Consider the following 26119-nt stretch of genomic DNA (forward strand, 5'->3'; position numbering starts at 1 on the left):
TGGGGAGGGAGTTGTAAATTGGAATTCTAGGCTGTGACATCGACTCCTGAGAAATCAGCCAGTCTCCTAGGTTGCTAGGGAAACAGAAGCTAAGTGAGAAGTATAGGCAAAGCTAAAGGGTCATATTTCAGTCAATGGCCAGAAAATGCAGAGCTCTAGGGAGGTTTTCAGCTTTACAGCAGAACAGTTCAGTGGGGATAGAGAAGCTGTGAATGTATGACAGCTAAGGTGGAAAGTCATGGAGAAGACAACAAAAAAGGCTGATCCCAGAAGCAGTGCTGTGAAGGGTCCAGAAAGGTGTACCTTTTGATGGACACTGTACCCCTGGAACTCAGGGCTGGCAAAGCTACTGTCACCAGATGGGGCTTCTGGCCTAACTCCTGTGTGAATAAAGAAACCTACCTGTGAGACTCCTAGTTTTGAATGACTTTGTAGCTGAGATTAATGCCAAATACGCTGAAGGGACTAGTGAAGAAATCTGAGAAATGTTTATGTTGCATAAACTATTTAGAGTGTAAATCATGGTTTTAATGCATGGTTTCTGCTGAACAAAATTTGCCAGTTAAGTTGTGCTTAATTTATATTGATTCTGTTTCATGGATACAGTAAAAGTTTTAAAAATTGAAATCTTATCAATTGGTTTCTTTCATTAGGGTCGTTTGGGAAGTTCAGTTATTTTATGTTATAGGTGCTCCTGGGGACCGTAGCAATTTCTTAATCACAATTGAAAATGAATGTCAAAACTGCAAGTATAATTTCAAAAAGTAAACAATAGCCTAACTTAGATTTTATTAGAAAAGCAAAATACTGCATATGCAGTAAATCTGAAATAAAGAGAAAATGCTGGAAAAACATTATCAGCCTGAAAGGTTCAATTTTTCTCCCCATAAATGCTGCCTGATCTGAATATTTCCAGCATTTTGTATTTATTTTAGATTTTATTAGTTAGCTTTTCATAGACTGCATTTCAAATGGTTCCTGATTTCAACAGTAGTAGAGGAGCCATTCCTCATGTTTTTCGTAACCAACGTTTTATTCCTTGCACTAGATACAGAATTTCATTATAGGAACATTAATAAGACTCTGGAGCTGGAGTAGGCCAGTGATCAGTGACTCTTTGTCAGAGTCCCATTAATGCTTTGCTCTAAATAATGGTTGGTAGTGTTGATATATTTGCTTGGTGTAACTGATCTTCTGATTTATTACTTTCTCTGTTATTGCGGGTTTGGCTGAGGTTGTGAGCTCACTGTGTGGGAAATCAGGAAATCTTGCATCCCCTCAGTGTTACTTGAGATACTACTGTACTTATGTTTCAATTATTTTCAATTGCATTTGTTCTACCTCTCCAAAACTAAAACAAATGAAATATAGATGAACCACGAAAAGTGTTTTATTTTGGATATCTGAAAAAATTGGTAGCAAGTCTGCTTTGCAAAATTAGAAGTTTGATTAACATCAATTTTTCCATAAGCACCTGACAATGGCTACCCACTGATCCTCCTCTTCTCTCCTTCCACCTTTCCCAAGCATGTGCTGCTGAGCCCCCAAACAGATATGCCTCCGAAAATATATATATTTTTACATTACAGTAACATTTCAACAGTACTTCCTTGGTTGTACTAAAATTAATTTCTAGATACATAATTCCATTCACAATGGAATATTACTTCCTTGTGAAACCACAACAGTATTATCACATAATTTCTCTGGCACGCATTGATCTAAGTAGTCATTTGTTGCTATACTCAGACAGTTCTTGCTTTTTTTTTATAAATGCAATAAATAGTAGCATCTCAAGTAACATTGAAAGAATGCAAGATTTTCCACTGATTTCCCACACAAGTTCACAATCTCAGCCAAACCCACAATAACAGAGAAAGTAATAAAATCAGAAGACAAGTCACACCACGCAAACGTATCAACACTCCGAACCATTAGTTACAGCAAAGTATTAATGGGACTCTGACAAAGGTCGCCTAAATCGATCACTTGACTAGGGCGTACTTGAGAAAAGGTCTTAATTCAGACAGCAAGTAAAAAGAATTTGAGCACAAAAGCAAAATACAGCAGATGCTGCAAATCTGAAATAAAAACAGAAAATGCTGAAAAGGTCAAGGACCTGAAACGTTTATTCTGTTTCTCTCTGAAAAATTTGAGCTTTGCGCAGAAAAAGCAAAATAAGACTTTGAACTACTTTACATATTCCTGCTTCTATCATTTTTGTACATCTTACTTTTGTTCTCCTGTTTCAACATTTTTGAACAGTACTATGTACTGGTAATGTGGGTTGCAGATGGGAAAAATGGCACAGTGAAGTTGGATTAATCAGCCAAAATTTGTTCCAGCAGGGCATCTAACAGCATTAGCCACTTACTTGTCATTGCATCCTTGAGTTCCAAACATTGTGTCCACAAAGCTGCCCAGAAAGTGCTATCAGATAATGACGTGGCAAGGGAAACAGGCATCTAGACCTGAAGTAAGGGGATACACGGAGAGGAGACTATGGCAGAGTGTGACAGATCGAGTGCAAAGTCAGGAATTTATTCATATGGGAATTCAGTGCCAAGGAGGAAGGAAGTGCTCCTTTTGCTATCTTTTTTCAGCCTCCAGTGGCTGGTGAGTCTTCTTCCTTTGTGTCCAAGATAGGACAGTGTAACTTTCTATTACCTTAGCTGTGAAAATTAATAACTAATTGGCTGATTAAATAAATAAGGTTAGATAGACATGTCAGGGATGGTGGTGTGCCGTGACTGCAGCATGCGGGAGTCTGTGGAATGCACTGTAATCCCAGGCAACCATATCTGCAATAAGTGTCTGCAATTTGTGCAGCCTTTAGCTTAAAATTGCTCAGCTGGAATCTGAGTTGCAGACATTGCAAGGCATCAGGGAGGGGGAAGAGTTCCCTGGACACTTTGTTCCAGGAGGCAGACACACCCCTTAAGTGAGGCAGAACTTTGGGGTTGATCAATGGACATTGGAGGGTGCAACTGAGAGTCAGGCAGGTATGGGGAGCCAGTATGTAGTGATGGAGAAACCTCAGCCCTGACTTTGTCCAAGAGGTCCAACATGCTTGCAACCTGTATGGATAAGAGAAAGGACTGCAGAGTGGATGAGCAGACTTACCATGGCATCATGGTGAAGAATGCCATTCAAGTCGGAGAAGTAAAAAGGAATTGGTGGTGACAGGACACAGTATAGTGCAGGAATAGATATTTTTCTCTTCAGCCACGACCAAAGCTCCGAAGGTTGTGTTGCCTGCCAATGCCAGAATTTGTTCTAGCAGGGCATCCTCTTGGATCTGGAGAGGAACTTGGGAGTGGGAGGGGGAGGATCCAATTGTCAGGGTCCATGTGGGAACCAATAATGTAAGTGAAACCAGGAATGATGTTCTGTCAAGAGCATTTGAGGAGTTAGCATCCAAATTAAAATGCAGAACATCAAAGGTAATCACCTCTAAACTGTCAGCCAAGTCATGCACCAATTGGCATAGGATCAAGATTATGGAATTGGACATGTGGCTCAAAGACTGCTATGGAAGAAGGGGTTTCAAATCATGAGGCACTGGCATCAGTACTCAGGGAAAAATTAGCTATTCCAATAGGATGGCCTACACTTGAACCAGGCTGGGTCCAGTATTCTGGTCAGCCGTATAACTAGGGCTGTAGACAGGCCTTTAAATAAATGTGGGTGGGAGAGCAAGAGGTTGTTCAAGTGAAGGGTGATTTAGAAATCTAAAGAGAAAGGTTGAGGCAACAGAAGTGTAGCGGTGTGGTTAAGACAAGCAGGGTGGGACAAAGAGTTTAACTTAAATTGTATATCAGCAAATAACGTCATTGTAGGAAACAGAAATAAAAAAATGAAACTAAAGGCTCTTTATCTGCATGCACGAAGCATCTGCAAGAAGATAGATGAACTAGTAGCACAAATAGAGGTAAGTGGCTTAGATTTAACCACCATAACAGAAACATGGTTGCAAGGGATCAAGGTTGGGAAATAAATATTCCAGGATAAGTTTTGGAATAAGAGACAATGGCAAAGGGGAAGGGTAGCCCTGATAGTAAAGGATGACACAAGGACATTAGGGAGAAGTAGAATCAAAGATTAAAAACAAAAAACTGCGGATGCTGGAAATCCAAAACAAAAACAGAAATACCTGGAAAAACTCAGCAGGTCTGACAGCATCAGCAGAGAAGAGCAAAATTGACGTTTCGAGTCCTAATGACCCTTCAACAGAACTTCAATAGTCAACTTTGCTCTTCTCCGCCAATGCTGCCAGACCTGCTGCGTTTTTCCAGGTATTTCTGTTTTTGTTGTGGAAGTAGAATCAATATAGGCGGAAATTAGGAATAGCAAGAGTCAGGAAACTTTGGTGGGAGCACTTTATATGCCCCCTTAACAGTAGCTATATCACGCAGAGATTGAATAAGAAATTATTGGAGCTTGTAACAAAGGCAATCTAATAATTGTGGGCAACTTTAATCTTCATATAGACTGTGACATAGTGGTCTAGAAGATGAGTTTACAGAATGCTTTCATGACAGTTTCCTGCACTGTGGAACCGTCTCGGGATAAAGCTATCTTAGATCTCTATTATTTAACAAGGCAGGATTAATTAGTTATGTCATGGTTAAGATCCACTGGGAAATGATGAACTCCATGTTAATCTTGAAAGTGACATAATCCAATCGCAAACAAGAATCTGAAAACAAACCAATTACATTGGTATGAGGGGAGAGCTGGCTAAGGTAAATTGGATAAATAGATGAAAAATTATGGTGGCAAATGAACAGTGGGAAACATTTTAAAACAACAATTCAAAATCTTCAACAAAAATATGTTCCATTGAAAAACAAAACTGAGCAAGGAGTTCAATGAAACTGAACACCATCTGTGGCTCACTCAGGAAGTTAAGGGTGGGATTAGATTAAAAGAGGCTTATAATGTAAGATACAATCGCAAGTCTGAGGATTAGGAGTGTTTTAGAATCTAGCAAAGGGCTACCTAAAAGTTGACAAGGGGAAAAAATAGAATGTGATAGTAAACTAGCTAGAAATATAAAAACACACTCCATTAGGAAGGCAGATGGCTTATCGCAAGGGGATTGGACTACAGGAATAAAGACATCTTGCTACAACTGTACAAGGTTTTGGTGAGATTACATCTGGAATACCGTATGCAGATTTAGTCTCCATACTTAAGGAAGGATATACTTCTGCCATACAGCAAAGGTTCACTAAGCTGGTCCCTGGAATGAGGGTATGTCTGATGATGAGAAGCTAAGTAATTTGGGACTATATCCTCTGGAGTTTAGAAGAATGACAGGCGATCTCATTGAAACATAAAAGATTCCGAAGGGGCTTGATAGGGTAGATGCTGAGAGATTGTTTCCACTGGTCAGAGAATCTAGGACACGGAGCACAGTCTCAGGACAAGGGGCCGATCATTTAGGACCGAGATGAGGAAAAATTACTTTACTCAAAGGGTTGTGAATCTTTGGAATTCTCTACCCTAAAGAGTTGTGGATGCTCCATCATTGATTACATTTAAGGCTGGGATACAGATTTTTGGTCTGGTAGGGAATCAAAGAATATGGGAAGCAGGAGGACAAGTGGCATTGAAGCCCAAGGTTAGTCATGATTGTACTGAATGGTGCAGCAGGTTCGACAGGCAACATGGTCTACTCTTTCTCCCATTTCTTGTGTTTCTTGGAAACCAAGGCTAACAATACATCTCCATAACTAACAAGATTTTAGTTCTGAGAAATTAACATAGCAGGAACTGAGGAGAAGGGTGAATTAAAGGGTATAAATTCAATGTCAAATTAGGTACAAAAACAGAAATAAAAAGACTGGATTCAGAGAGACAAGAGGTAGAAAGAAAAAGGAATAAAACATTTAAATTTAAAAACTGACATTTTTAAAATCTGAAAAATTTAAGTTAAGGGAATTATGCATTTATGCATAAATAACAGCAAGCACCAATAGCCTCACCATTACTTTGGCAGAAAATTCCAGCCCATCACAGTTAAAATTCCACAATTATTCGTACACCTTTAGTTAACAACAGAAACTCCCTACTGATAACTCGACTCCATTGTTCTGTCTGAGTTGGTAACTGTCAGTAACATTTCAACAAAAAGAACACATTTTCAAATTAATCACATTAGCATGAAAACAGACTGCATACTAATGGTTTATGTGAATTATTTTTAAAATCAGCACCTTCAATTTCTAAAATGACAGATTGCTAAAACTTTAACCTGTTCCATCTAATATTCTTTTGAAGTCTAATAGCAAAATTTAATTAAAGGGCATAATTAAAACATAAGGTAAAAACAAATATTGCAATAAAAGGAAAAGATCAGAGTAGTGGTTAATGGATATTTTTCAAGCTGGAGAAAGGTTTGTGGTGGAGATCCCCGGGGTAGATATTGGGACCCTTGCTTTTCCTGATATATTAATGATCTAGATCTTGGTGCGCAGGGGACAATTTCAAAGTCTGTGGATGATACGAATCGCGAGGACGACAGTGTGGAACTTCAAGAGGACGGAGACAAATTGGTGGAGTGGACAGGTAGGTGGCAGATGAAATTCAATGCTAAGAAGTGTGAGGTGATGCATTTTGGTAGGAAGAACATGGACAGACAATATAAAATAAGGGGTGAAATTCTGAAGGGGGTGCAGGAGCAGAAAGACTTGGGTGAAAATGTGCATAGATCATTATAGGTGGCAGGACAGGTGGAGAGAGCAATTAATAAAGCATATAGTATCCTGGGCTTTATTGATAGGGGCTTAGGGTACAAGAGCAGGGAGATTACGCTGAATTTATATAAGACACTCGTTAGACCTCAGCTGGAATATTGTGTACAGTTCTGGGCACCAATATTATAGGAAGGATATGAACACATTGGAGAGAGTGCAGAAGAGGTTTACAAAAATGGTTCCAGGGATGAGAAATTTCAGCTATGAGGTTAGATTGAAGAGGTTGGGACTGTTCTCCTTGGAGAGAAGGCGGCTGAGAGGAGATTTGATAGAGATGTTCAAAATCATGAGGTGCTGGACAGAGTAGATAGGGAGAAGCAGTTCCCACTTGTAAAAGGCTCAAGAATGAGAGGACATAGATTTAAAGTGATTTGCAAAAGAAAAAAGTGTGATGTGAGAAAAAACTTTCACACAATGAGTGGTTCGGGTCTGGAATGCACTGCTTGGAAGTGTGGTGGTAGCAGGTTCAATTAAGGCATTCAAGAGGACATTAGATTATTATTTGAATAGAAACAATGTGCAAGGGTACGGGGAAAAGGCAGGGCAATGGCACTAGGTCATGATGCTCATTTGGAGAGCTGGTGCAGACATGCTGGGCTGAATGGCCTCCTTCTGAGCCATTAAAATTCCATGATTCTGAATACATTAGAAACGTGTGCCTAACTGCTGGCCTGGAAATAAGATTCCATCCTGGCTTTTAAAAGGGAATTCGATAAGCACCTGAAGAGGAATAAATTGCTGGGCTATATGGAAAGGGTGGGGAGTGGGACTAGCACAGTTGCTCTTACGGAGAATTGACATGGATACAGAGATGAATGGCCTCCTTCAGTGGCCATTCTAAGACACTAGGCGTATTAAAATGCATTATAAGCAACTTGCAGCACAACATAAAATGTAGACCAACTGGGCACAGAAATAATTTCTCAGTACTTTGTTCAAGGAGCCACAACAAGTCACCACACAGTAAAATGTGATAGTAATCATTTAACCCAAATATAATGGTAAAATTGATGAATGGTGCAAACCAAATTGGTAATACAATTATGTTTAAAAATTAAAATCAACAAATTAGGCTTACTCAAATGTGCCTAATGTCAAGTTGTATTTTTTCTATGCATATAACTGCCATATATATTCTTTATACAACTCTAATGTTAGTGGTAAATATCACAACACTAAGTTCAACAGCAGAATGAAACTACCAACTATTAATTATGAACACTGACCTTCTGCTCCATTGAAATTCTAGGCTTGACTTTGAGATGGACAAAAACAATGCTTGATTTAAAAATAAATGTTAATATTTAATCTTTGGATACAAAGTTTTAAGTGCAAATTATCCAGGTAGCAATTATACCCTCAAATCCAATACTTAAAGAATTGATATAACAGTTAATAATAATTAACAGTTATTATATATAAATTATATTAGTATATATCAATAATAATTATATATTACTAATAAATAACAATTAATAACAATTAATACAACAGTCTATAACAATGTTAAAATAAACTATGGTAGAAAATTCTACAGATTTTTGTGACTGTTACCACCACTGTATAATTTAAGACTTCTTCCAAAGAACTGAATTATCCAACAATTTGAATTAAGGAATGTAAGAAACAAAGCAAAATGAGAAATGAGTGAAAAAACACTGAATTGAAGCATTTAAATTACAAGTAAATTGTATGCTATACAAAGTTTCATTTAAATCTTGTCCATAATTTAAATCATTCACAGATTGAATGGTTAATTCTAATGTTAAGACAAAAATAATTAAAAATTCAAGTATTCAGTAGAAGCAGAACAGCTGCCTTCAAGCCAGATGGTACTGGATTCGTGTCCCATGGCTCTTTGTTATTCAAAAGTACGAGCCGTTATTGGTGCAAAGTTTTGTCAATTCTCAACGAGTGAGATTCCCCATTTCAGCTCAGGTAAAAAAAATTGCCTCACTCAGGTGCAAGTGCTATCATGAACATTTTGCAGATGATTCAGGATGAATTAGTCCTAAATCAAGACAGTTATAGCCTCCCAACATTCTGAGGCCCAATGGATGTTCTGCAGAGAACCAAAGGAAAGACAAAAGGAGGGGAAAAATGCTTTTAAGAACTCTGGAATAGTTAGCTTGCAGCATTTTCCAGAGACAAATATATTGAAATTACTGTTGCATTTTTTTTTAAAATGAGTAAATACAAGAAATGCAATCAAAACCATAAGGTTCTCTCTCTTCCTCACAACTCCTAAATCAAAATACTTCAAATACATACCAGTCATCTTTAGCTCAATTACTGATCTTTGCAGTTACTCATCTTGAAGGCATTCTCTTCATTTACAACATTGTCTTTTTCATCTAACTACTCACCACTAACTGGCAATGCAGATAGATGCACTTTGAACAAAGGAAAATAAGGTTATGGATGAGAATGCTAAGCAAGTGGGAGGCTACAGCTTACCAATCTTCATGCCACTTTCTCTTCAATTCTACTTTCAAGAAACGAAAACAAAAAACTGTTCTCTTGACCATCTATTTTATACCTGGTCAAAACCTAATTATTCTTTTATTCCCCATCTAGTTTCAAGTCAAATTTAACACTGAGCTTTAGAAGTTTTGAAATGTTAATTTAGTATAATTTTGAAAATAATTAACTATAGTTAAAAAAAAATGTACAACAGATTTTGAAAAAATTTACTCTGGTTTGGCTATCCTTGCAAATAGATTTATTATTTGCTCAAACTGTTTTTTTAAAAAGGGGAAGAAAAATTTAAAAAATGAATATAACTGAATTAGTAACATAAATAACAAAATATCTATAACAGCCTTTGTTATTTTTTCTGTAATTATAACTTTTGTGATGCAGTGGGTAGTGTCTCTGCCTCTGAGCCAGAGGCTCTGGGTTCAAGTTCCACTCCAGAACTTGATGACCAAGGAAGATGCGTTCATAACACTGCCAAACAGGTTGAATATAAACCTGCAAATACGCCAATGGCAGGCAGTAAGAGCAGGAGAGATTCTTGGTCAGCCCAATGAAAAGAAATTGGAGTCTCTGCCATCACTATCCACAGCTCCAGGCTACAAAATGCATGTAAAATTGTATGTTGCCACAGCAACTCGGACTCCTTCGGGAGCCATTTGGCTCAGTTGGCTGGACAGCCACCGTAGATGAGATTGGTGCCAGCTGGGGTGGATTCTGGATCTTACCCTATCTGTGATGGAGAATGACACTGTGAATTTTGGGCAGAAAACTCAAGAAGAATTATAGCTCATATAATACACATTCCTTTGGTTATGTGTACTCTGTGTATAATGAAGGACCAAGGGATACAAACTTTTACTGACTGTTTATAACATGGAGAAAAGACTTATGAAGGATCCCTAAATTGTAAATCACAATTGGCATCAATAACTCAATGGGCCTCTCTCAAATAATAAACAATGCTTAAAATGTCAGTATTCCTATAGTTGATTAGCGCTTTTCTCAGTTTTGTGACACAAAAGCAAACACAGGACATGCATAATGCAGGAGTAAATATCCTTCAACACTGTTTTTATTAATGAAACATTGAAATCTATCCGATTATATTACTCTTTTGTTTCAGAGGAAAAAGCTGTATTAATCCCAATGGTTCAAAGGAAAAGTTACCTTTTCACAGCCATTCAAACCATAAAGGTCTCAAGTTTAACAGCCACCAAAAGGTTATCTAATGGCAGAAAAAATAGCCATGACTCAGACTCCTGATCACTATAGAGCAATTGTTAGGTGAGGCCAGGATCAGGTCTGCGATGCAATCCAGGCAAACACTAACTATATGCTAGCTCAGTTAATAATTGTAAATTGTAGATCAATAGATGTTTGCTCGAGAAGGATATGGAGCCAAAGCAGGTGGATGGTGTTAAGATCAACCATGATCTCACTGAATGGCAGAACAGGATCAAGCAGGTAAATGGTTTGTTCCTGCTCCCATGAATAATGGACACTGTGTGGAGTCCCCAACAATCAAATCATATTTCTGAAGTATCAATGCTTTCAGCTGAGGAAGGATAAATATTTAGCCCCTAAGACTAAACAAATAAATGAAATTGTATGATGTCGTTTTTAATGTTTTAAGAAAATCTAGCAATCAGCATCACAATTACTGGTTGAGATCCAGCAAAGTTAAATTACTGGTTGAGATCAATGGTTCAGGGCAGAGTCTGCTTCATAAAATATTCACTTTATTAAAGAATCCAGGCAAACAAATCAACAGTAAACATTGAGATTAAATGGTGATTGAAAATGAAATCACTACCGTATACCAAAAAACACTAACATTAAATATTAATGCAAAGAAAAACGAATATCTTGCTATTAAATGCTTATCACATTCTCAGGATGTCCTTTGTCAGGTCAGCAATGCCTCCGATTAGAAAGTAAGAACAACTAGCATTTCTTAAATGAATTTATGCCCTCAAGGTATTTCAAAAACTTCACAAAGTAATTTTTGAAGTGTAGTCACTATAATGTGAGCAAACTCTGCAAACCAATTTCTATGCAAGCTCCAACATGACTTGTTAGTTAATCCATTTCTGAGTGTTGGTTGAGGGATAAATGATTTGCCAGGAGAACTTCTAAGCTTTAAATCGTAACGTGAAATTATTCATGGGATCAAAACAGGTACAGTGGACCTCAGTTTAATACATCATCCAAAAGATGGCAACTCTAACAATGCAGCACTTCTTCAGTACTGCAATGAATTGCTTGCTTAGGCTGTCAAAGTCTGGAGTGGGGCTGGAAACTAAAAGGCAGGTGCTGCCACCCAGCTAAGGTGACACTTCTTACTATTTCAAAGTATAATATTTAAAGGGATACTGAAAAATATATTTGTGAGAATAATTTAACACCAACTTCTCAAAATAGTATGGGAACAATAATTCAGTACTAAAATAAGGATGATGCCATTCTATTTGTGGATCAGTTGGAGAAGCTAGGCTTGTTAGAAAAGAGAAGGTTGAGAGTAAGTTGACAGAGATTTCCAAAATCATGAAGGACCTAGAGTAGACAGAGACAAACTGTGGAAGGGTCAGAATCAGACAGCACAGATTTAAAGTGATTGGCAAAAGAATCAAAGGCAACATGTAGAAAAGCTATTTTATGCACTGAGTGCTTAGGATTTGGAATGCAACATCTCAGTGTGGTGAGGGCAGATTTAGTCGTGGCATTCAAAAAGAAATTGGATAAGCGCCTTAAGAGGAAAGATTTGCAGGGCTACAGGGAAAGGGCAGTAGACTGGGACTAGTTAAATTGCTCTTGGAGAGGGGTGACACAAGCTCATAGATAAAAACAAAAAACTGCGGATGCTGGAAATCCAAAACAAAAACAGAATTACCTGGAAAAACTCAGCAGGTCTGGCAGCATCGGCGGAGAAGCAAAGAGTTGACGTTTCAAGTCCTCATGACCCTTCAACAGTTCTCCAGGTAATTCTGTTTTTGTTTTTGACACAAGCTCAATGGGCCAAATGGGCACCTTCTGTGCTGCAATTATCCTACGATTTAATTTTCCATTTCCACAAAGTACAAGTACAGTGTAATATAGCAATGTGAAATGCATGGAATACATATAGATGGGTTAGAAATGTATTTTTAACGGTATTAATAGCAAAATCAATGGGACAGGGATACAAAGTCTTTAACGTGAATCATATAGTAAATGACTCAAGGGGATGAAACCATATCCAAGTACATGTTAATCAGCAATTACTGAATATTTTTTAATAATGAAAATAATCCACAGCTTTCATCAAGTTTCTTTTCATAGTCATTTACAGTGCAGGAGGAGATCAATAAGGCCATCAAATCCATGTTAGCTCTCCATGGGGCAATCAAATCAGCCCCATTCCCCTGCTAGATCCCTGTAGCCCTACAGGTTTATTTCCTTCAAGTATCCATCCAATTTCTATTTGAAATTACTGACTGTTGTTGCTTCCACCACCCTCATGGGCAGAGTGTTCCAGGTCATTTTAGCTTGTTGTGTAAAAAATGTTCTTCACATTCACATCTCTTGCCCAAAACATTCAATCTATGCTCCCTAGTCCTTGTAATATCAGTTAATTGGAACAGTTTTTCTCATCTACCTTATCCAAACCTGTTATAATCAGCTTTTTCAACCTAACTTTTTAGCTAAAATCATCTATCCCTGAAACCATTCTGGTAAATCTCTTCTACATCCTAAAGTGTTGGTAACCAGAACTCGACACAATACTCTAGTTGGGGCCTAACCAGAGCTTAGATAGTGAATGTTACATAAGTTGCAACGAGAGATATTCTAGATATAAATCGAATTTGATTACAGGAAGTCATTATGCACAATCTATGTTACATGTAAGGTATTGCATTAAAACGCAACTGGCGAAAAATAAGTTACAAACCCATGAACTGGTATTCAAAATTTGAAGTGCACGCCTCCCCATGTTTACATTGTCGACATTCTTTCACACATGACACAATCTCTCTCCCTTGAAGCTATAAAAGTTTACTCTAAGGCAGACAATCGTTCGTACAAATCGTGCATTACAAAATAACGTTGTTGTTGGAATTAACTTAAGTGGATATCAAGTAGTATAATGTCAATAACTCGCAAAACGATTAACTGAGACCCTGCATTTTATTTCATGACTTTCATTGTTACTGTAAAGCTGGGAGAATATGCACCTGTTTAAAATAACTTCAAAATGAAATTGCAAAATCAACATGATAAAGTCAGCTATTAAAACCATATTTCGTCATTCAACTGTTAAATTACGCTAATGCCCAATGATGTAGTCAGTCCCAATTTGCCGGATTTCGACTGAATCGCTTAAAACAAGATGTATTTGCCTAGATTGAGTTTCGAGCAAATTACGGAATCTGAGTCATCGCCTGAACCAAGTGCTAATGAAATGCTACCCAAGTAACGCTCAAACAATCCATTCTACAAGACCGGATCCCAGCTTTCAGAAACCCCGTTGATCCCACATGCAAGAGCAGCGCATCAATTGGAAACGAACTAGAAGCAAATGAAGCTGATTGACCAGTCATCAGAAGGTGCTCGGGCATCCACACATAAATGTTCCCAGTTATTTACACCCAGCTGCCCGGCGCCATATTGGAAACAAAAATGGCGGCGGCGAAGATGGCCCCACATTTGGGTAAATACCGGCCGCTGTTTCAATTCTTTCCCCCGAGCTCCGGGCGACTACTGGGCGTAGAACCGTATTGCTCACTCCTAGCCCGATGTTCCTAGCCTTTTCTCCGCCCATCCCCCGGTTCCTCAGCCCCGGTGTATCAGCGCCGCCTGTCACTCTACCTGTAGCTCAGCTCTCTCCACCTCCCAGTGTGCTCGCTCCATCTCGAAGCGGGCCCACTCGTGCTGGATATAGTGTAAAATGCCAGGGATAGTGTACTGGGGCCGCTGTAGTTCCTCTGGTTGCCCCTGCTGCTGCCGGACGCCGTTGTTGCCGTTGCTTCCCGGGCCCAACAAAGGGCCTCCAGAATTGTTGTGCGAGGACATCCCTATAGGATGTTCGTCCATTTTTTTTTTATTACTGGGGTGCTATTGTTATTTTGGATTTATTCGTGGGAAGGGTTCACGAGGAGAGGAGCCAGATAAGTCTCAGCAACGCAAACAAGCCGCCATTGCCCTTCTGTCTGCAGAATATGGCGGCGGCGCTGCGCTGTGGGTGGGGGAGGGGCGGCCGCGGCCCTTTGGCCAAATACAGCGGCAGCACTAATGCGCAGGCGTGCCTCGCCGCCGCGCACACCTGCCCAAGTGTCTGCGGGCCACTTTACAGGGAAAGTCCCACCTGTGCTCTTAACTCACGAAGATGCAGGGAATGAAAACCAGCAGTCAAAACAAAAGTAATGAAGCTCCCCTGCAGGATCAATTAGTATTTTGAAGAAAGGTCACACAGACTCGAAACGTTAACTCTGTTTCTCGCCAGCTGCTGAGTTTTTCCAGCATTTTCTGTTTTTATTTCAATTAGTATTTGGGTATTAGCGCTCATTAGAAACGGGCTCAGGGGCAACTTAATTTCAATTTTTTTTCTCTATTGTATCACTGTTTTGTAGATACCATTTTAAGAGTCTGTTTATTAAGATATTTGAGGTGTTTTATTTCACAGGGCCTGCTAACAAAACAGGAAAAGGTTTGATAAAAACAAAAAAACTGTGGATGCTGGAAATCCAAAACAAAAACAAAAACAGAATTACCTGGAAAAACTCAGCAAGTCTGGCAGCATTGGCGGAGAAGAAAAGAGTTGACGTTTCGAGTCCTCATGACCCTTCGACAGAACTTTTGTCGAAGGGTCATGAGGACTCAAAACATCAACTCTTTTCTTCTCCGCCGATGCTGCCAGACCTGCTGAGTTTTTCCAGAAAAAGGTTTGAGGTAGCTTTCTGTAAGAATCTCTAGCCTTTAAAACAGTACCAGCTAGTATAGCCCTGAGCCATTGGGGCCAACAAGAGTCAGGTTTGATTTTGGTCTTTGTTGGCTTAAATAGACCAACAGTTAGAGTATGTGATAAAAACGTGGATTTCAACTGAAATTCCACCCCTCATGTTTCGAACCCACCCAGGATTACAGGTATCTCCGGGACATAAAACGTTTCTCGGACTGCTGTTCCCGTCACATTCTGAAATCCACACTCAGTGCCATGCGCCGCCATATGAACACACTCGACCTCTCCCTCCAGCAGCACCGCCATACCCTTTTTCAAAGCTGCGCGTGCCCCCAGTTTCATTTTATCCTTCGGCTCATCCGACGCCTCAACAAGAAACTTTTTCTCTCAAGTGCTAAGGAACGCAAGCTCCAACAACTCATCGACACCAACACCCATCTAGGACCCTCCACCCCTGCCTGTCCCTCCGTCCCCACCCTTTCTTCCAATCCCAACCCCAGCCATGTATTCACTATACCCCCTGACCTTCCCCTCTCCGATACTGAACGTTCAGTGCTCAGCAAAGGACTTAGTTTCATACCCTTACGCCCTCACCTCAATGAATTTCGGGCTCGGCATGATACTGAACTCTTCTTCCGCCGTCTTCGTCTCCGGGCTCATTTCTTTGGGCAGGAGTCCTCTCCCAGTTCAACGGATCCTTTTACCCATCTCCAATATTCTCCCTCCACCTGGACCCCTTCCTCTGGATTCTTACCTTCTCTTGATCTTTTCATTGAGAACTGTCGGCGCGACATTAGTCGTCTCAATTTCTCTGCTCCTCTCACCCATTCTAACCTGTCTCTCTCTCAACTTACTGCACTCCATTCTCTCAGGTCCAACCCTGACATTGTCATCAAACCCGCTGACAAGGGTGGTGCTGTTGTTGTCTGGCACACTGACCTCTACCTCGCGGAGGCTGAGCGTCAACTCGCAGACACTTCCTCCTACCTCTCCCTGGACCATGACCCCACCACTGAACATCAAGCCATTGTTTCCAGGACTGTCACTGACCTCATCTCCTCTGGGGATCTCCCTTCCACAGCTTCCAACCTGATAGTCGCCCAACCTCGGACGGCCCGCTTCTACCTCCTACCCAAAATCCACAAGCAGAACTGCCCCGGTAGACCGATCGTCTCAGCTTGCTCCTGCCCCACAGAACTCATTTCTCGTTATCTTGACTCCCTTCTCTCTCCCCTTGTCCAGTCCCTTCCGTGATTCCTCTGACACCTTACGTCACATCAATAATTTCCAGTTCCCTGGCCCCAACCGCTTCCTCTTCACCATGGACGTCCAATCCCTCTACACCTCCATCCCCCACCAGGATGGTCTGAGGGCCCTTAGCTTCTTCCTCGAACAGAGGCCCGAACAATCCCCATCCACCACTACTCTCCTCCGTCTGGCTGAACTTGTTCTCACGCTGAACAATTTCTCCTTCGACTCCTCTCACTTCCTCCAAATAAAAGGTGTGGCTATGGGTACCCGCATGGGCCCCAGCTATGCCTGTCTCTTTATGGGGTATGTGGAACATTCCTTGTTCCAGTCCTACTCCGGCCCCCTTCCACAACTCTTTCTCCGGTACATCGATGATTACTTCGGTGCCGCTTCATGCTCTCGTCAGGACTTGGAAAAATTTATTAATTTTGCTTCCAATCTCCACCCCTCCATCATTTTCACGTGGTCCATCTCTGACACTTCCCTTCCCTTCCTTGACCTCTGTGTCTCAATCTCTGGTGATAGACTGTCCACCAATATCCATTACAAACCCACCGACTCCCACAGCTATCTCGACTACAGTTCCTCACACCCCGCTTCCTGTAAGGACTCCATCCCATTCTCTCAGTTCCTTCGCCTCCGTCGCATCTGTTCCGATGATGCTACATTCAAAAACAGTTCCTCTGACATGTCCTCCTTCTTCCTTAACCGAGGTTTTCCACCCACGGTCGTTGACAGGGCCCTCAACCGTGTCCGGCCCATCTCCCGCGCATCCGCCCTCACGCCTTCTCCTCCCTCCCAGAAACATGATAGGGTCCCCCTTGTCCTCACTTATCACCCCACCAGCCTCCGCATTCAAAGGATCATCCTCCGCCAACTCCAGCATGATGCCACCACCAAACACATCTTCCCTTCACCCCCCTTATCGGCATTCCGTAGGGATCGCTCCCTCCGGGACACCCTGGTCCACTCCTCCATCACCCCCTACTCCTCAACCCCCTCCTATGGCACCACCCCATGCCCACACAAAAGATGCAACACCTGCCCCTTCACTTCCTTTCACCTCACCATCCAAGGACCCAAACACTCCTTTCAAGTGAAGCAGCATTTCACTTGCATTTCCCCCAACTTAGTCTACTGCATTCGTTGCTCCCAATGTGGTCTCCTCTACATTGGAGAGACCAAACGTAAACTGGGCGACCGCTTTGCAGAACTCCGCAAGAATGACCCAAACCTCCCTGTCGCTTGCCATTTTAACACTCCACCCTGCTCTCTTGCCCACATGTCTGTCCTTGGCTTGCTGCATTGTTCCAGTGAAGCCCAACGCAAACTGGAGGAACAACACCTCATCTTCCGACTAGGCACTTTACAGCCATCCGGACTGAATATTGAATTCAACAACTTTAGTTCGTGAGCTCCCTCCCCCATCCCCACCCCCTTTCTGTTTCCCCCTTCCCTTTTTTTTTCCAATAAATTATAAAGATTTTCCTTTTCCCACCTATTTCCATTATAAAAAAATAAAAAAAAACCCCACTAGAGCTATACCTTGAGTGCCCTACCATCCATTCTTAATTAGCACATTCGTTTAGATAATATCACCAACTTTAACTTTAACACCTATGTGCTCTATTGTACTATTGTCATTGACATCTTTTGATGATCTGCTTCTATCACTGCTTGTTTGTCCCTACAACCACACCTCCCCCCCTCCACCTCTCTGTCTCTCTATCTCTCCACCCCCCCCACACACACCTTAAACCAGCTTATATTTCAACTCTTTCTTGGACTCGAACTCAAGTTCTGTCGAAGGGTCATGAGGACTCGAAACATCAACTCTTTTCTTCTCCGCCGATGCTGCCAGACCTGCTGAGTTTTTCCAGGTAATTCTGTTTTTGAGTTAGAGTATGTGAGTTCCTGTGCTAAAGAGGCAAAAAAAGCAGCTACGGTCTTACTCTCGATCACTATTCAGTTGTCTTTAGCATGAAGGCCTACAGTGTTAATTATCCATCCAACACTCATTGTCTCAGTTCACACCAAAAGAACAACACGTTAGATACCAGAGGGTTGGCTATATCCACAGAACATAGAAATGGGAGCAGGCATAGACCATATTATGGCCCCCTGAACCTGCCAATATGATCTCCACTGACCTTCTGCCTTCTCCCTGTATCCCTTCTTTCCCTGAGAGATTAAAAATCTATCTATCGCAGCCTTGAATATATGCAATGATGAAAAGTTCCAGCCCTCAGTGTAGAGAATTTCCAAGATTCACAAACCTCTGACTGAAGAAATTTCTCCTCATCTCAATCCTAAATTATCCTTATCCTGAGACTCTGCCCTTGTCCCCTAGATTCGCAAGCCAGGGGAAAAAACCTCTGTGTCTACTCCGTCAAGCCACTTCAGAATCCTGTATGTTTCAATGAGATCACCTTTCATTCTCCTAACTCCAAAGAGTAGAGATAGAGTGGGGGGAGAAAACTGGATGAATAGACATTGTTTGTAATTTTCTGTATATTTATTTTTGGCTATGAATGCTATTAACTTTTTGCTCAGGGTCTATAATACTGTTAAAAATAAGCAGGTTTTGCTAATTAAGCACTGGGACTGAAATAGCAATCTGTAACTTAAGGTGTAAGGGGCATGCTTATTTCATAGGTTAAGACTCATTTCCTCTGCAAAACATTAGTTTGGTCAATAATGTATTTATGCTAATGGATCTACTATTTTTATTCTATTGAACTGCTTTATAGAAGTGCTAGTATATAACAGGGACAGGAGGATGTGACTGCAAGTGAGGCAGGTAAGGGAAGCCAGAGGGCAGGAGTGTGAGGCTCTGAAATTTTCCAATACGTTTGAGGTTCTCTCAGCTTACTTGGGTGAGAGCAGGGACTGCAGGGTGGATGAGCAAACTGACCATGGCGCTGTGGTACAGAAAGCTGTTTAAGTGGGGGGGGGGGGAGCAAAAAGGAATGTTGTGGTCTTAGGGGACAGTATAGTAAGGGTGATTGACACTCTTCTCTGTAGCAACTAGTGAGAGTCCAGACAGCTGTGTTGCCTACCCAGTGCTAGGGTTCAGGACATCTGCTTAGGACTGGAGAGGAACTTGCAGTGGGCGGGGAAGGATCCAATGGTCATGGGCCATGTAGGTATCAACAACATAGGCAGGATGAGGAAGGAGGCTTTGCATAGTCAATATGAGGAGTTACGCACCAAATTAAGAAGCAGAACCTCAAAGATAATAATCTCTGGATTATTTCCTGAGCCATGTGCAAATTGGTATAGGACAAATAAGATTAGAGAAATGGGCGCAAAGCTCAAAAACTGGGGTGGGAGAAATGGGTTCCAGTTTTTGGAGCACTGGCACCAGTATTGGGGAAAGTGGGATCTGTACCGTTGGGGCGGTCTACACCTGAACTGTGCTGGGGCTGCATAACTAGGGAGGTAGACAGGGTTTTTAAACTGAATACTGGAGACAAAGGATCAAATTTGAGAAGATGTGGTAAAGCAAACTGTAGAGACAAGACAAAAGAGAAAGATATTAATATGAGAAATGATAAACAGACCGTGACAGGAAGGGACAAAGGGTACAAACCTTAGAGTCAATTAGCAGATAAGGCTAGATGCTACAAAAATGATAAAAGGACAAAACTAAAGGCTCTGTATCTAAACTCACGTAGCATTTGAAACAAAACAGATGAACTGATAGCGCAAAAAGAAATAAATAAGTACAATCTGAAACCCTTTACAGAGACATGGCTGCAGGATGACATAGATTGGGACCTGAATGTTGAAGAGTACGTGACATTTAGGAAGGACAGGAAGTCAGGAAAAGGTGGAGGGTGGCTCTGCTATTTAATGATGGTATTAGCACATTAGAGAGGGATGATCTAAGTTCAAGACACAAAGTTTATTTTCTTCCTCATTTTTTTTTGGTCATCTTCTGATAAAGTGCCACATCAAAGGTTATTGCAGAAAATAAAAGCTCATGGTGTAGGGGGAAATATATTTTAGCTTGGATAGAAGATGAGCTAGCTAACATGAAACAGTTGGCATAAGTGGATCTTTATTTGGTTGGCAGGATGTGACGAATGGTGTGGCACAGGGATCAGTGCTGGGGCGTCAACTTTTTACAATTTATATAAATGAGGTGGATGAAGGGACCGAAGGAATGGTTGCTAAATTTGCTGACGACACAAAGATAGGTAGGTAAATAAATTGTGAAGAGGACATCAGGAGGCTACAAAGGGACATATCTAGGTTAAGTAAGTGGGCAAAGATCTGGAAAATGGAGTATAATGTGGGAAAATGTGAAATTGTTCATTTTGGCAGAAAGATTAAAAAAGAACCTTATTATGTAAATGGTGAGAGATTGCAGAGCTCTGAAATTCAGAGGAATGTGGGTGTCCCCATGTCACAAAAGGCTAATATGCAGGTACAGCAAGTAATTAGGAAAGCTAATAGAATGTTATCATTTATTGTGAGGGGAATTGATTACATAAGTAGGGCAGTTATGCTTCAGTTGTATACGGCATTGGTGATACCACATCTGGAGTATTGTGTACAGTACTGGCCTTATTTAAGAAAAGATGTAAATGCTTTAAAAGCAGTTCAGAGAAGGTTTACTAAATTAATAATTGGAATGGGCGGGTTATCTTATGAGGTTAGACAGCTTCGACTTGTATCCACTGGAATTTAGAAGAGTAAGAGGCGACCTGATTGAAACCTTTAAGATGCTGAGGGGTCTTGACAGAGTGGATGTGGAGAGCGTGTTCCCTCTTGTGGGAGAATCTAGAACTAGGGGGTCACTGTTTAAAAATAAGGGGTTGCTCATTTAAGACAGATGAGGAGAGATTTTTCTGAGGGTAGTGAGTCTTTGGAACGCTCTTCCTCAAAAGCCAGTGGAAGCAGAGTCTTTGAATATTTTTAAGGCAGAGATAGATAGATTCTTGATTAACAAGATGGTGAAAGGTTATCAGGTATAGGCACGAATGTGGGGCTGATGTTACATTCAGATCAGCCATGATGTTATTGAATGACGGAGCAGGCTCAAAGAGCCGAGTGGCCTACTCCTCCTAATTCATATGTTCGTATGTACAACTGTACAAGGCATTGGTGAAACGACACCTAGAGTTTTTTTTTATTTGTCCATGGGATGTGAGCATCACTGGCTAGACCAGCATTTGTTGTCCATCCCTAATTGCCCTTGAGAAGGCAGTGGAACAGCTGCTGTCCATGTGTTGTAGGAACGTTCAAAAACGTTAGGAAGGGAGTTCCAGGATTTTGACCCAATAACTGAAGGAATAGTAATATAGTTCCAAGAAACAGGGTGTACGGCTTGATGGGGAACTTGCAGGTAGTGGCATTCCCATGTATTTGCTGCCCTTGTCCTTCCAGGTGGTAGAAGTCAGGGGTTTGGAGGGATCTGTAAAAGGAGCCTTGGTGAGTTGCTGCAGTGCATCTTGTAGATGGTACACACTGTTGCCACTGTGCATCAGTGGTGGAGGGAGTGAATGTTTATGGTGGTGAATAACATGTCAAATCAAGCAGGCTGCTTTGCCCTGGATGGTGTCCAACTTTGAGTGTTCTAGGGGCAGCATTCACCGAGGCAAGTGGAGAGTATTGCATAGCACTCCTGTCTTATGCTTGTAAATTGTGAACTGGCTTTTGGGAGTCAGGAGGTAGCCACAGTATTTGTATGGCTGGACAAGTTCAGTTTCTGGTCAATGTTAACCCCCTGGATGTTGATTGTGGGGGATTCAGTGATGGTAATGCCATTGAATGTCATGGGGCGATGGTTAGATTCTCTCTTGTTGGAGATGGTCATTGCTTGGCACTTGCGTAGTGCAAATCTTACTTGCAATTTATCAGGCCAATTCTGAATATTGTCCAGGTCTTGTTGCATATAGACATAGACTGTTTCAGTATCTGAGGAGTCGCGAATGGTGCTGAACGTTGTGCAATCAAAAGCAAATATGCCTACTCCTACATTATGATGGAGGGAAGGCCATCGATGAAGCAGCTGAAAAGGGTTGGGCCTAAGACACTACTCTGAGGAATTCCTACAGCGATGTCCCGGGGCTGAGATGATTCACCTCCAACAACCACAACCATCTTCCTTTGTACTAGGTACGACTCCAACCAATGGAGAATTATCCCCTTTTCCCATTGGCATCTGTCTTGCTAGGGCTTCTTGATGTCATACTCGGTAAAATGCTGCCTTGATGCCAAGGGCAGTCACTCTTGCCTCAGCTTTTGAGTTCAGCCTCTTTTGTCCGTGCTTGGACCAAAGCTGTCATGAGGGCAGAAGCTGAGTGGCCCTGGCAGAACCCAAACAGCATCTGTGAGCAGGTTATTGCTGTGTAAGTGCTGCTTAACAGCACTGTCCATGATGCCTTCCATCTCCATGGTGATGATCAAGAATAGACTGATGGGGCGGTAATTGGCCGTGTCGGATTTGTCCTGCTTTTAGTGAACAAGACATACGTGATTAATTTTCCACACTGCCAGGCAGACGCCAATATTATAGCTGGACTGGAACAGTTTGACTAGTGGCACAGCTAGTTCTGGAGCACAAGTCTTCATTATTATTGCCAAAATGTTGTCAGGGTCCATTGCCTTTGCAGTGTCCAGTGCCTTCAGCCGTTTTTTGATATTCACGTGGAGCTAATTGAATTGGCTGAAGACTGGTATCTGTGATGCTGGAGGCCTCAAGAGGAGGCCGAGATAGATCATCCAGTCGGCACTTCTGAAGGTGGCTGCAAATGCTTCAGTGATGTCTTTTGGACTGCTGTGCTGGGCTCCCCCATCATTGAAAAAGGGGACATTTGTGCAGCCTCCTCCTCCAGTGGGTTGTTTAATTGTGCACCGCCATTCACAACTAGATGTGGCAGGAATGCAGAGCTTAGATCTGATCTGTTGGTTGTGGGATCACTTAGCTCTATCTGCTGCATGCTGCTTCTGCTGTTTGGCATTCAAGTAGTCCTGTGCTGTAGGCTCACCAGGTTGACACCTCATTTTTAGGTATGCCTGATGCTGCTCCAGTATGCACTCCTGCACTCTTCATTGAATGAGGGTAATGATAGAGTGGGGGATATCCTGGGCCATGAGGTTCCAGATTGTGGTAGAATACAATTCTGCTGCTGCTGCTGGTGGCCCACAGCACCTTGTGGTTGCCCAGTTTTGAGTTGCTAGGTCTGTTCAAAATCTAACCCAAATATAGCACTGTGGCAGTGCCAAACAACAGGATGGAGGTTATCCTCATTGTGAAGGCAGGACTTTGTATCCACAAGGACTGTCCAGTGGTCACTTCTACAAATACTGTCATCGACAGATGCACCTGTGATGGGTAGATTGGTGAGGACGAGGCCAGGTATGTTTTTCCCTCTTGTTGGTTTCTTCAACTCCTGCTGTAGACCCAGTCTAGCAGCTATATTCTTTAGGACATAGCCACCTTGGTCAGTACTGGTGCTACCGAGCAACTTTTGGTGATGGACATTGAAGTACTTCACCCAGAGTACATTCTGTGCCCTTACCACCCTCAGTGCTTTTTCTAATTGTTCAACATGGAGAAGTACTGATTCATAAGCTGAGAGGCGGTGAGGGTGCAGCAGGCGATAATCAGCAGGAGGGTTCCTTGCCCATGTTTGACCTGATGCCATGACACTTTATGGGATCTGGAGTCAATGTTGAGGACTCACTCCCGATTGTGTACCATCGTGCTGCCAGCTCTGATCAGTCCACCAAGAGTATGAGCACTAACGTCCATGGAATACGTGGACAGGACATAGCAAGGGATGATGACGGTGATGTCTGAGACAATGTCTAAGGTATGATTTGGTGAGTATGACTGTCAGGCTGTTGCTTGACTGGCCTGTGGGACAGCTCTCCAAATTTTGGCACAAGCCCCCAGATGTTAGCAAGGTGGACAGGGCTGGGTTTGCTGTTGTCATTTCCGGTGCCTAGATGACAGGTGGTCCATCTGGTTTCATTCTTTTTTCTTTGTAGCAGTTTGATACAACCAGGTGGCCTGCTTGGCCAAAGGGCATTTAAGAGTCAACCACATTGCTGTTGATCTGGAGTTACGTGTAGGCCAGACCAGGTAAGGATGGCAGATTTCCTTCCCTGAAAAGCATCAGTGAACCTGATGGCTTTTTACAACAACCGACAATGGTCACTGTTACTGAGACTAGCTTTTAATTCCAGATTTATTAATTGAATTTAAATTCCACCAGCTGCCATGGTGGGATTTTAACCTGTGTCCCCAGAATATTAACCTGGACCTCTGGATTAGTAATTCAATGACATTACCACTACACCAGTGCCAACCCAGATGCAAGCATATCAGAGGAATGTAGCACACATGTAGAGTCAGTGGCTCAGGGTGAAAGTCACTGCTCCAGCGTGCCGGCAGAGGTGTCGGAATTAGAGATGTTTTTGCACAGTCCTGCTCTGAGGGGGAAGGAAAGTGATCTTTCAGAGCATGAGCTCTGACCATGAGAGATTGGCCAATCTCATGCAGAGACACATGCAGCAGCACTCAGAGTGAATGTAAGAGCAACGTCCCGGCCAGAAAGCCTCCCTCAGTGGCCTGGATCAGTCCACTAAGAGTATGAGCACTAACATCCATGGAATACATGAGGAGCTACATACCCTTAACAGGACAGTTATACTGTTGGTACAGCAGTTACTGAAATGGACGACTGCTATGCTTCAGCAGTCAGCCCCATCAGACCCACCTGAAGTCCATCCCAGGGCTGTGCAGGTTGCTGAAGAGGGTGAAGGTATTGAGAGCTTCTAAACATCCCCATCTTCCTCCACCTCCCCAACCCCTCTGTTAGAGCGGCCAGTGACCAGGGCTGCCCGTACAAAGATGTAGAGACTGCAGTCTGAAGGAGGTTCTCAATGGGTGGCCACCACACTCCTCATTGCTGTTTAGAAAGAGAAGTGAGCAACCTGCCCCCACCTCCTCTGAGGCAACAAAGGGGGACTCTTCTTAGGAGTGATCAAGAGGGCACAGCCTCACCTACAAAACTGATGGGTTCACCATGGTTACTGTTAACATTGTATATAGCAATTTTGAGCATTGCTTGAATACATTTACTTATACTTGTACGTGACTTGATGTGTGTTTGTACACTGGAGAGCTCAAAATTAATGGTAACATAATGAAGGCAGTTCTTACCAGTAATAATGAGGGTGGCGTGCTGAGGTCCATTTCGACATGCTTTCAGGAAGATCAAGGCTGTCAGCTGATTTCTGATGCTTCGGAGGGCTTCTTTCTTCTCTGCTGTATCACATCAGATTCCAGTGTTCAAAGGCTCAAGCAATGAGATGCTCCTTGTATCTTTCATTGTTCATCCAAGCTTGACTTTAAGGGAGGCTCAATGATTAGACTTCATCAACAGAAGCTGGGCAGCAGGTGCATCTCGAGCATGTGTGCTGGGTGCAAGGCATTCATCTGCACTGCAGTGCACTACATGCATTGGCCTTCATGTAGGCATCAAAGTTCAAGAGGTCATGTATTGTGCAGGTAATATTGGTCGTCTGCCACTACTTTGGCTGTGTTTGCATTCCAGGTGGCACAGGATGTGCTTTGCGGGGCAAGCAGAGGTATATAGAAGCCAGGAATGTTGTATGTGGTGCCCACGTCAGAAACTGGACCATTGGCCAGAATGAATGGTGCACAAGTTCTGTC

The 26119-nt window shown here is 42.1% G+C and overlaps 2 protein-coding genes across 7 annotated transcripts in view; one reads left to right on the forward strand and one right to left on the reverse strand.

The window, feature by feature from the left end:
* The window catches only part of strn3 (striatin, calmodulin binding protein 3), a 268108-nt gene extending 253658 nt beyond the window's left edge, over window positions 1-14450 (reverse strand). For 4 of the 5 annotated variants that reach the window (XM_041213988.1, XM_041213985.1, XM_041213984.1 and 1 more), the window contains exon 1: window positions 14085-14450. In XM_041213988.1, the coding sequence (XP_041069922.1) occupies window positions 14085-14309 (225 nt within the window). In that variant the 5' untranslated portion in view covers window positions 14310-14450. The remainder of the gene's footprint in view (window positions 1-14084) is intronic. The other variant, XM_041213987.1, reaches the window with a different exon arrangement.
* The window catches only part of ap4s1 (adaptor related protein complex 4 subunit sigma 1), a 48871-nt gene continuing 36419 nt past the window's right edge, over window positions 13668-26119 (forward strand). Inside the window, exon 1 of one of the 2 annotated variants that reach the window (XM_041213989.1) lies at window positions 13668-13926. The gene's annotated coding sequence lies outside the window, so the exon portion shown is untranslated. Of the gene's footprint in view, window positions 13927-20600; window positions 20628-26119 lie in introns of those variants that run through there. The other variant, XM_041213990.1, reaches the window with a different exon arrangement.

The sequence above is a fragment of the Carcharodon carcharias genome, chromosome 20 (genome assembly GCF_017639515.1).
Source record: "Carcharodon carcharias isolate sCarCar2 chromosome 20, sCarCar2.pri, whole genome shotgun sequence".
Classification (NCBI taxonomy): domain Eukaryota; kingdom Metazoa; phylum Chordata; class Chondrichthyes; order Lamniformes; family Lamnidae; genus Carcharodon; species Carcharodon carcharias.